General features: G+C 38.8%; 1 protein-coding gene across 1 annotated transcript in view; it reads right to left on the bottom strand.

Annotated features, from left to right (window-relative positions):
• Nucleotides 1-12,729, bottom strand: part of sdad1 (SDA1 domain containing 1) — a 36,582-nt gene that overhangs the window by 16,727 nt on the left and 7,126 nt on the right. The window contains exons 7-12 of the mRNA XM_061876562.1: nt 7,640-7,697; nt 7,476-7,553; nt 632-733; nt 491-560; nt 313-416; nt 183-240 (exon numbers count right to left, since the gene is read on the bottom strand). Of these exons, the coding sequence (XP_061732546.1) occupies nt 183-240; nt 313-416; nt 491-560; nt 632-733; nt 7,476-7,553; nt 7,640-7,697 (470 nt within the window). The remainder of the gene's footprint in view (nt 1-182; nt 241-312; nt 417-490; nt 561-631; nt 734-7,475; nt 7,554-7,639; nt 7,698-12,729) is intronic.

Raw genomic sequence — 12,729 nt, 5'->3', positions numbered from 1 at the left:
AATAAACCTGTAATTTCCATATGCATTTTTGGCATTTCCTCCATAAACAGAAACCTTTGAGGCCACTAAAACTTTTTATGAAATGTTAAAATATCAAGGTTACTTTGTTGGCCTTGCAGCTACAGCAGGTAAAGTGCTGCCAGATGTTTCGGCAGATGTGTCTGCATGTCATAAAAACTAACCTCTTTGATGGGGCTGTAGAAACCTCTGGACGAAGGGATAATAATTGAAGAGGAAGAGCTGTGGGACAAATGAGGACATGTCAGTCACAGCAGTCGCACTCAACCCTCCAAAGAGCTCCGCGTCTCCTACCTCATGGATTCCCACCAGTCTTGATATGAGCTCCATCATCATGATTTTCACCTCGAAGCGTTCTTTAGAGGTTTCCAACTGCTTCAGGAGCTTCTCTGAGAAGTCTGAGACACTTTGCAGGTTAGCATTAATGAAGACGACACAGGTGCTCATGTCAACTAAGGAAGGTGAATCCCACCTTGAGGATCATGTATGAGGTGAATGGCAGAAAAGTTGAACACTTCCACTTTGCTCTTTTTCTTGTGTTTCTGCACACGGAACATAAAGACGGTTCATCAGATAGTCCTCAAAAGTCAATCAAACCAGAAGTTGGAGTTACCTTGAGGACTTTCATGGCTTTTTCTAGCTTCTTCTTGTTTTTGGTGGTTTTCTTGCCCGTGGAATATCTTGTCATTAAGTCACGCGCGGATGGTCCTTGGGGCTGGAAGACAAGTGCAACTGCATTGTTAAAAAGATAAAACAAATATCCATGTAAGATTCAATAGAACAATAATCGCCACAAAAAATATTTTAATTACTGTACTAGCCATTTTTATCTAACCGATACTGCCTGCTTCTGCTTGCCTTGGTGTGTAAAATGTTTAGCCTCGTGCTCTAGTGATAATGATATAAAGTGTACTAAGAAATGCTGTTTAATTGCCGTAATGGAGGTGATCATCATAACTTAAGGGTGCGGCTCCACATTGACACAGTTAACAATTAGCATGTCAGCCGTAGGGCTTTAAATAAATAGTGTCAGCCAGAGGGGATCAGCGTTTGTCAACGGCATTGAAAGCCATTAATGGGTGATGGCGATCATGTACTTTTTAATGCAAATTGGTCAATAATGATCGGTGGCCGTTCGATCGGTCGGCACATCCCTAATAAAAACATTGATTCAGGTTCATGGACTAAGGCATAAAGCTCATTTCAACATTCGTACTTGTCATTAAAGTGTAAAAATAACCTACCCACAGTTAATATTCACGTTTAAAAACAAACTATCCTCAATTTAATGACTTACGGCATAAAACACATTTTTAACATTAGTACTTTTTAATAAAAGTGTAAAAACAAGTTAAGAACTTTAAATATTCACATTTAAAAATAAACTATCTTATGTTCAATGATAATCATGAGATAAAAAAATGATTTAAGGTATAAAAAGGGAGGACCAAGCGTCTTTTCGTGTCATTCAGGCCATTTGCAGGTCCTGAATGACTGTCTAAGTGTACCAACTTGTCAAATTACCTACTCGGATCGCTTCTGTCCAGGTGAAATGCATGATTTATTATCTAGAATAAACTTACAAGGAGCAGCAGACCACGCGATGTCAACATATTGACACACAATAGTGATTGTGGCGCCGCTATAGTTTGTCCCTTATAATAATAATATCACTAATACTTGGGTAATATTCAAGTCACGAAATGTAAATAGAGTATTGTTGACACTTTTTGAATGGTTATTTATTGGATTTCTGGGCGAAATAGAGGAGTTCCCATTGGCTCTGCTGTAAGTGGAATTTTACTTATGTTTATTTAATATTTAGAATGCATGTATAAAAAAAATAAATCAGTCCGTCATCATGTCTCTCATAACGATTGTGAACGATAAGCAAAAAAATAAAAATAAAAAAGTGCAGTTCCCCTTAAGAAATTATCGATGTCGATGCCATTATTGAATCCTCTTATCGAAGCGATTCCTTATCGAATTTCTAATTCAGGGGTCACCAACATAAGGACCAGGTGAGTAGCCCGCTGGCCTGTTCTAAAAATAGCTCAAATAGCAGCACTTACGACATTTTTAATTCTAAGAGAGACAAAAACTCAAATAGAATTCGAAAATCCAAGAAAAATTTTTAAAGACTTGGTCTTCATTTGTTTAAATAAATTCATTAATTTTTTTTACTTTGCTTCTTATAACTTTCAGAAAGATAATTTTAGAGAAAAAATACAACCTTAAAAATGATTTTAGGATTTTTAAACACATATACCTTTTTACCTTTTAAATTCCGTCCTCTTCTTTCCTGACAATTTAAATCAATATTCAAGTTTTTTTTTTTTATTGTAAAGAATAAAAAATAAATTTTAATTTAATTTTTCATTTTAGCTTCTGTTTTTTCGCCGAAAAATATTTGTGAAATATTTCTTCAAACTTATGATTAAAATTAAAAAAAAAAAATTCTGGCAAATCTAGAAAATCTGTAGAATCAAATTTTAATCTTATTTCAAAGTATTTTGAATTTCTTTTAACATTTTTGTTCTGGAAAATCTATAAGAAATAATGATTTGCCTTTGTTGGAAATATAGCTTGGTCCAATTTGTTATATATTCTAACAAAGTGCAGATTGGATTTTAACCTATTTAAAACATGTCATCAAAGTTGTAAAATTAATCTTAATCAGGAAAAATTACTAATGATGTTCTATAAATTCTTTTTTTAATTTTTTCAAAAAGATTCGAATTAGCTAGTTTTTCTCTTCATTTTTAACGGTGGAATTTTGAATTTTAAAGAGTCGAGATTGAAGATAAACTATGTTTCAAAATTTAATTTAAATTTTTTTCGTGTTTTCTCCTCTTTTAAACCGTTCAATTAAGTGTTTTTTTCATCATTTATTCTCTACAGAAAACCTTCCGTAAAAGGAAAATAAATGTACGACGGAATGACAGACAGAAATACCCATTTTTTTTATATATATAAATGTATTTATTATAAGCTAATTGAGCAAATTGGCTATTTATGTCAATTTATTTAAGTGTGTATAAACTGGTAGCCCTTCGCATTAATCAGCACCCAAGAAGTAGCTCTTGGTTACAAAAAGGTTGGTGACCCCTGCTCTAATCGAATCCAGATAGGTTGTGTATGCACTGAGTTCCAAAAGTCGTAGATGTTATTTATGTGACTGGGCCGGCACGCTGTTTGTATGGAGGAAAGGCTAACGTGACTGAAGACAGCATGCGGCTGTTAAAGGGTGAAGGTTTCAGGTGAGAGAGGACGCTAAAGGCAAGCCCCCAGTGAACATATAGTGCTACTATGTGCGTTGTAAATAAAAAAAAATTGCAGACAAACACATCACCAACATGGACGAGATGCCGCTCACTTTCGACATCCCGGTGAAGCTCACTGCAGAAGAACGGGACCAGCACGGTAGCGAATCGATACGCACAACGGGGCAAGAGAAGTCACCTTTTACTGTTGTGCGAGCTTGATATGCTAATGGGCAGAAACTGCCACCTATGGGGATTTTTAAGGGGAAGACGCTGCCGAAAGAAAAGTTTCCACCTGGAGTGTCATCATTAAGGCATGACGAAGGAAATCCAACCGCTGGAAATGGGTGTAAACAGGATGTTCGAAATGAAGTTGTGAGCGTCATGGAAGCAAATGATGACAGACGAACACAGCTTCCCAGGCAGGCGCTACAGGTGCATCAGAGCCAGAACAAGCAGGCTCAGAGACAGCTTCTTTCACAAAGCTGTCACCATGTTTAACTCTAACTTATAATAATAATCATTCACCCCTATACAATATCCTGCCCTATTACCCTACTGTGCAATACTACCCTTCGAGTGCAATACGTCCGACATTGATTGTTGTTTATTACTTCGGTACTCTTGTTTTGTTCTGTATATTGTACAGTATTTTGTATTTCTATAGTGTTTTGTATATTGTACAGGATTGCTTAATAATTTTATTGGATTTTAGTCTGTTTATTTCAATTGTTAGTTTTTTCCTATATCTTGTATTATTTATTTCACCCCATATTTGTTCCCACTACCACACCTTAAATTGGAGTCTCTAATCTCGTTATATGCAAATATAATGACGATAAACTCCATTCTATTCTATTCTATTCTTCTTATTCTTCTATTCACGAAAACAGGGAGGCAGCGTCGAGCTAGTTACGCCACAATTTGTGAATGGATTGTGGATGCTTGAGATAAAGTGTCTGCTTGCACTTTGGTTCGAGCTTTCGCAAAAGCCGGTATCTTTTCCGAGGAGTCCCACGGCCACGAGACTGACTTTGAAAATGCGGAGCGGTAATCTGGCGTGTTTGATGGAGAATTTGCCCAGCTCTTTATTTCGGACACAGAAGATGAGGACTTTGATGGATTTGTGGATGAGGATTGATCAAAAATAATGTGAGTACATTGATAAATACTTGAATAAAGTACAACCCAGCTAGCCTATGTAATAAGCTAGCGTATGTTTAACCATGCCTGCGCCCAAAAATACGCTGCAAATTATTTATGCGTTAAATACAGAAATTACACCCGTAACTGACACGGTGCCTTTTAATACAGTGTGCCCGCCCTACGGTCGCGAAAATACGGTATAGTGGCTTTGATAACGGGAACCGGTTCTCAAAAAGGGATTCGAATCCATGGAGGCAGCATAGCTCGGTTGGTAGAGCGGTCGTGTCAGCAACTTGAGGGTTGCAGGTTCGATTCCCGCTTCCGCCATCCTAGTCACTGCCATTGTGTGCTTGGGCAAGACACTTTACCCACATGCTCCCAGTGCCACCCACACTGGTTTAAAAATGTAACTTAGATTGTGTGTTTCTCTATGTAAAGCGCTTTGAGTCACTAGAGAAAAGCGCTTTATAAATATAATTCACTTCACTTCTTATTGAAGCATCGGTAGAACTGGTTTTCGAACATCATCCCTTCTTACAAGTGATGTTTGCAACTTCCTCCTAGTAATATTTTTCAAAGCAAAAAAATACAACAAAAATACCTTATGTTACGGTTCCGCACATTTGTTTGACAATTGTCTATATTTTTCAAATTACAAACTTTATGTAATAAAAATGTTTACCGGTCCGAATAATATGATAGCTGTTTACAACGGTCACTCACCCGGTCTCAACCAAGCGTACGTGCAGAGCGTGCGTGCACACAAACAAAAGAAGTCCAAGAGAAGCAACAAACAATTTGCAGTTATATTTATTTTGTGATAGCTAACAGTAGTTATCCAAATTGCTATTATTAGCTCTCAATATCTAAAGCTAATGTGCATGCATGTGTTACGTACGTACGTAATTATGTCATCACGTACGAGAAACCGTGAGAGGGTGGGATATATTGTGTAAAACACATCGGAAAGTTGGCGCCTTATGGGCATCTGTGTAAATGTTGCAAACAGCCCCTTTGAGGCATAACATTTTTTAACATGAGTACTTGTCATAAAAGTGTATAAATGAGTAATAAACTGTCAATATTACCATTTAAAAACAATACAAGTCTTAAGTTGAGTGATAAACAAATGACTAAAGGCATAAAGCTAATTTTTGAACACGAGTATTTGTCATAAAAGTGTAAAAAATAAGTTAACCACTGTCTATATTCACATTTAACAACAATACAAATCCTAAGTTTAACTACAAATGAACAAAACATAGGGCTCATTTATGAACATTAGCACTTGACACAAGTGTAAAAAATAAGTTAACCACTCTTAATATTCACATTCAGTATAAAGCTAGACGTATAAAGCAAATTTTCTGACAAAGGCTAATTTTCTCACATGAAAGTGTAAAAAGAAGTTAACAACTCCTATCATTCAAAGATAAAAACATTATGAATATTTTTCCATCCATCCATTTTCTACCGCTTATTGCCTTTCGGGGTCGCTGGCGCCTATCTCAGCTACAATCGGGCGGAAGGCGGGGTACACCCTGGACAAGTCGCCACCTCATCGCAGGGCCAACACAGATAGACAGACAACACTCACACTCACATTCACACACTAGGGCCAATTTTTTTCAGTGTTGCCAATCAACTTATCCCCAGGTGCATGTCTTTTTGAATTTCAGTTTTAAAAAAAATGCACACTGTTCATTTTCTTACATTATGACAACTTACAAAAGTTTAGCTTTAATGCAAAAACACTTAAAGGCCTACTGAAACCCACTACTACCGACCACGCAGTCTGATAGTTTATATATCATTGATGAAATATTAACATTGCAACACATGCCAATACGGACGGCCTTTTTAGTTTACTAAATTGCAATTTTAAATTTCCCGGGAGTTTCTTGTTGAAAACGTCGCGGAATGATGACATATATGCGTGACGTCACGGACTGTGAGGAAATATTAGCGCTGCGCGCACACACACAGCTAAAAGTCGTCTGCATTAACCGCATAATTATACAGTATTTTGGACATCTGTGTTGCTGAATCTTTTGCAATTTGTTCATTTAATAATGGAGACTATAAAGAAGAATGTTGTTGGTGGAAAGCGGTGGATTCCAGCTGTCTTTAGCACTGAGACCCAGCCGGCGTTTCTTTGTTTGTTGTGAAAGCAGAGCGGTAATGCGAACATGTTTTCTCTACGTCAACCAGCATGTTTTTGGATGGGGAAATTGTGATATATATCTTACCGAAGACATCCGTGGATTATTCCTCGTTCTGCAGCAGCTGTGAGCTTGGCTCCTCGGCTTCTCTCTGAGACACAGTGTGTTTAACGCAGCCATTCGACCTCGAGGTATGTCTTTAAAATCTTTAAAATCTCACTAAAACACTATTAAAACAATAAGCAGATAAGGGATCTTCCAGAATTATCCTAGTAAATGTGTCTAATTACATCTGAAACGCTCACACTGCCGTCGCCCGGAGCTGTTGCTTTTTTATTTTATTTTTTTTGTAGTCCGTCGCTATCAATATCCTCAAACACGAATCTTTCATCCTCGCTCCAATTAATGGGGAAATTGCCGCATTCTCGGTCAGAATCACTCGCGCTGCTGGCGTCCATGATTGTAATCAATGGGTGGAGGTGAAGTGTCCGACAATCTGTGACGTCACGCGCACTACTTCCGGGAAAGGCAGGGCTTTTTTGAGAGCGACCAAAAGTTGCAAACTTTATCATCATTTTTTGTCTACTAAATCCTTTCAGCAAAAATATGGAAATATCGCAAAATGATCAAGTATGACACATAGAATGGACCTGCTATCCCCGTTTAAATAAGAAAATCTCATTTCAGTAGGCCTTTAAGTTTTAATGACGTCAAAGCTGTGATGCTCATTGTCATACATTGTCTTGATAGTGTAACATTAAGTGAAGCATTGGTAGTAAAAACAACAAAACACTAGTTGATGACACACAACAGCGCTTGTTAACATCTTTCCGTGCCGTACAAGCGTAAAAAGAAGTTAACCACTGTTAAACATTAAAACTGGTACCTGCTCTGATTCGGAATCACTTCCTTCGTTTTCTTCTTCGTCTGTTCCCAGGAAAAACTTAAGCGCCGCCACAAGGATCTGCACGGCAACAAGGACAGAAGAAGAAGCTGCACGTAAAAGCAATTTTAAAAAAAGAGCAGTTTAGAAGGACAAAAAAAAGTCACCTTGGCTTCTTTGGAGAAGCACGCTGTCGTAATGACGTTCACCGTCTTGGCGTCGTTCCTGCAAGAACAGATCAATGTTTATAACTAGCGGTGTCCCGATATGGCGTCTTGACTTCCGATAAGATACCGATAATGAAACCATGAGTTAGGGCTGGGCGATATATCCGATATATCGCGGGTATAACTGTGCCTTATAGAAAATGACTATATCGTGATCCAATCCAATCCAATCCACTTTATTTATATAGCACATTTAAACAACAATAACGTTTCCAAAGTGCTGCACGGCCATGTTAAAAACAATATTAACAAAACAATATTATGCTCCACCAATGACTGAATTAAAACAAAAAATAAATAAATATAAAACCAATATAAAAAAACAACAATATAAAAACAAATATGATAATCGAGTATATGTTCTCACGCAGTTGCTTTAAGCTGCTGGCATTACACTACATGTTCTTCCCACTCTTTCTTGTCACTCCTTCTCACAGACAGCAAGCACACCTTACATACGCCACATACGTACACGCCCTCGCGGAGCAGAGAGGTAGCAGCATGGGTAACGTTAGCTGTGGTGTGAGTGGTAATACGAGGGAGAGAAGGTGCGAATCTGGTAAGAAATGAAGGAAGAATGAATTCCCAAGAAAAACAGCAGGGGGTCCATCGTCTGGCGGTGGTTTGGCTTCAAATGGGAATATGTCGAACAGACAACCTTAATTTGTCAAGTGTGGGGCAAAAGCATTGCTACAAAAAGTAGCATTATTGCTAATGTGTAGCATCTAGTGCTGCAACAACTAATTGATTAAATCGATTCTAAAAATAGTTGGCGATTAATTTAGTCATCGATTCGTTGGATCTATGCTATGCGCATGCACTGCGGCTACGTCTCATGAGGTGGCAGTAAGTCAGCCAATGATGTGTCATGAGTCATAGTGCGACGACTTCATTTTCAGTGTTGTTATGAGTGGCAATAGGCATTCATAAGTTTAGCTTTTTTGTAAGTAACAGTAACGTTATCCCTTTGTTGCAACGCGCGGCTGACAATGTGTCTCCCGCACATTTACTCTGTTTTTAGGAAGAAAACGCACGGTTACCAATTTGGAAATAAACGTAACAGACAAAAATATCTCAGGTTGGTTTCATAATGGATCAATGTAGCCGGGCCCCATAAAGCTATATAGATATATTTAGATTTGAGTGACACTTTAATATAACTAAACGTTATGAAGGTGCTGGAATATTTCATGCTATTATTCAGAGGTAGCCTAAAGTGAATCCTTTATTATTCACAACAGAAACGTGTACAATATCTGACCCAGTTCTGATCTGATGAGTTACATTTCTTTGTTATTATTGGTGTATTCTGCAACCCCAATGTCCATTTATTTAATTTAGGTGTTTTTTTTAATGTGGTGGCATATTTGTCTTTTACGTCACAAATTATTAATAAAATCAACTGGGTATGTATTGAGTTACATGTAAATGTTGCTACTATGTACGTTCATAATATGGTTTCTCTCAATTCAGAAAGAAACAAGCCAGCATTAGCGACTTGGTACAAAGGAATGTTGCACACCAAAGCAAGCGGCTGCATTGACTGATGCTATCATGAATATATTGCTAACTGACGTGAGGCCACTATCAATGGTGGAGGATGAAGGTTTTGGACAAATGATTCAGGTCCTCAACCCTGGTTACACTCTTCTCTCGAGTACCCATTTTACCAAACTGATGAAGAGTAAGTACGAGCAGACATTCCATGCAGTGTAGACTGACATAAAAGCTACCCTTTGCTCTCACTACTGATGTGTGGACAAGTGTAGCCTACCTTGGCAATACATGCCACTACATTGGAGAGGAATGGAACATGAAGTCAATCTGCCTTATGACCATGCCATTAGAGGAAATACATTCAGCATCCTACATTGCAGAATGGTTGGAATAGGTAATAGCCAGGTTTGAAATTCCCCTAACCAAAATTATTGCTATTGTGCATGGCAATGGCGCGCTTTAATAAAAAAAACATTTTTGTAACACTTGCCTTGTTTTATTTGGCAAGTCGAAAGAACATGGTGCCAGTATGCTGTTTTTTTTAAATAAAGTATTGGAAAGGATAGAAATATAGTTTGTCTTTTTTATCCGATTATTAATCGAAGTAATAACCGACAGATTAATTGATTATCAAATTAATCGTTAGTTGCAGCCCTAGTAGCATCATTTGAAAAGTCACCCGCTAGAGAATGAGGAGTGCTTGAAACTCTACGTGTCAACTTTTTCGGCCAGTGCCATCCAACAAAATGCCCTAGCAAACATTTCCAGATCTACACCGTATGAAAAAAATAGTCAACAACAGAAGGAGATAACGTCCGCAATAACCTACCACATAGCGAACGACATACACTTTTTGATTTCCTATTGTGCAACTCATTTTTATTTGACAGTTATTGAAATATCTTGTGTGACATCATGCACAAAAGTGCACTTTCTTTGTTTTAAACTATTGTAGTGGCGTTCTTTACAAAAAGTGCACTTTAATTAAGTGTTGTTTTGATAAGTCATCTTAGTGACATCATGCACAAAAGTGCACTAATAGCTTATTTTAAAACAGTGGTCCCCAACCACCGATTGGTACCGGGCGGCAGAAGAATTTTTTATTCATTTTTAATTAAAAAATAAAATATTTTTTATTTTTACTAAATCAACCTAAAAATACAGTATACACTTACAATTAGTGCACCAACCACAAAAACCTCCATTTTTCATGACAGAAACGTCCCTTTTTCATGCCAAAAAAAAAGGACAAGTAAATACTTTGCACAAGTAAATACGCTGCAGGACTGCCTGTATCGCAGATCATATTGGAGATTTTAGATGCTTGTGTTATTGTCGATATCAGGCCAATAGCCAATATCGATCCATTTTCTACCGCTTGTCCCTTTTGGGGTGGCGAGCGGGGGTGGAGGACTATCTCAGATGCATTCGGGCGGTAGGCGGGGTACACCCTGGACAAGTCGCCCCCTCATAGCAGGGCCAACACAGATAGACACACAACATTCACACTCACATTCACACACTAGGGAACATTTAGTGGTAAATGGGTTGTACTTGTATAGCGCTTTTCTACCTTCAAGGTACTCAAAGCGCTTTGACACTACTTCCACATTCACCCATTCACACACACATTCACACACTGATGGAGGGAGCTGCCATGCAAGGCGCTAACCAGCACCCATCAGGAGCAAGGGTGAAGTGTCTTGCACAGGACACAACGGACGTGACGAGGTTGGAACTAGGTGGGAATTGAACCGAGGACCCTCGGGTTGCGTACGGCCACTCTACCACTGCGCCATGCCGTCCCTACGTGTTGCCAATCAACCTATCCCCACATATGCGTAGCTTATTGTTATGCATTGGAAATCATAACTAAATAGCCAACAATTGAGTCAACAGATCGAGGGTCATCTATTGTGCCCATTATACTTACTCTAAAAACATCCACAAAGCGCCAACAATACTCCATTGACAAGTCGTGACCTGATTATTATAAGCGCTAACGCAGATGGACTATTTTAGCGGCGCGTTGATAGCAGTAGTTTACGCTTCTGATGTTGACACACTGACCCGACGGCTGCTTCCGCTTCGTTTTAAACGTCCATCCATCCATTTTCTACCGCTTGTCAACTTTCGGGGGGTGCTGGAGCCTATCTCAGCTGCATTTGGGCGGAAGGCGGTGTACACCCTGGACAAGTCGCCACCTCATCGCAGGGCCAACACAGATAGACAGACAACATTCACACTCACATTTAGTGTTGCCAATCAACCTATCCCCAGGTGCATATATTTGGAAGTGGGAGGAACTGCACTAGAGCAAGCCCGGTCACAGGCAATTACAGAGCCTACTAGCCTGGGTATGGAGTCAGTTAAGTTAGAACTAGCCAGCGCCAGGCTGGATGATCCCTGTACACATAGCAATTTTCTTAGAATAATACACAACTCACATAATGGTTTTTCTGCTATGACTATGACTACGTCAGAGTTAGACATGCGTTCTACTGAGGTGGCAAATTATGATGCATTCAGTTTATCGCAGCACCAAGTAGACAATCTGAAAATTCCCGTCATATCAATTCCTAGATATGGTCGTAATTATTTTAAGTACACTGCGCATAATAAACGCAACATTATTAATATTGCTACTACGGATAATTTTATCAACAACTCCTTAAAACAGCCCACTACCTATGATATGGGCTTTCTACACATCAGATCTTTGTCTCCCACAACGTTATTAGTTAATGAGGTCATTAGAGACAACAACCTTAACGTCATCAGTCTTAGCGAAACCTGGCTTAAACCAGATGACTTTTTTTGCGATAAATGAGGCATCCCCTCCTAACTATACGAATGCACATATTGCCCGTCACCTCAAAAGGGGAGGGGGGGTCGCACTAATATACAACGAAAACTTTAACTTTAGTCCTAACTTAAATGATAAATATAAATCGTTTGAGGTGCTTTCTATGAAGTCTGCCACACCGCTGCCTCTGTGCCTGGCTGTTATCTACCGTCCCCCAGGGCCCTATTCGGACTTTATTAGTGAATTCTCAGAGTTTGTTGCTGATCTAGTGACGCACGCCGATAATATAATTATAATGGAGGACTTTAATATCCATATGAATACCCCATTGGACCCACCGTGTGTGGCACTCCAGACTATAATTGATAGCTGTGGTCTTACACAAATAATAAATGAACCAACGCATCGCAGAGGTAATACGATAGACCTAGTGCTTGTCAGAGGTATCACCGTTTCCAAAGTTATGATACTCCCGTATACTAAAGTAATGTCCGATCATTACCTTATAAAATTCAAAGTTCAAACTCATGTTCGGCAAGCTAATAATAATAATAACTGCTATAGCAGCCGCAACATTAATGCTGCCACAACGACGACTCTTGCTGGCCTACAGCCCTCGGTAATGGCATCATTCCCAAAGTATGTGGGCTCTATTGATAACCTCACTAACAACTTTAACAACGCCCTGCGCGAAACCATTGATAGTATAGCACCTCTGAAGTTAAAA

The sequence above is a fragment of the Nerophis ophidion genome, linkage group LG17 (genome assembly GCF_033978795.1).
Source record: "Nerophis ophidion isolate RoL-2023_Sa linkage group LG17, RoL_Noph_v1.0, whole genome shotgun sequence".
Classification (NCBI taxonomy): Eukaryota; Metazoa; Chordata; class Actinopteri; order Syngnathiformes; family Syngnathidae; genus Nerophis; species Nerophis ophidion.
Note: the sequence above shows the minus strand (reverse complement) of the source record. Positions and strands in the feature narration are given on the sequence as shown.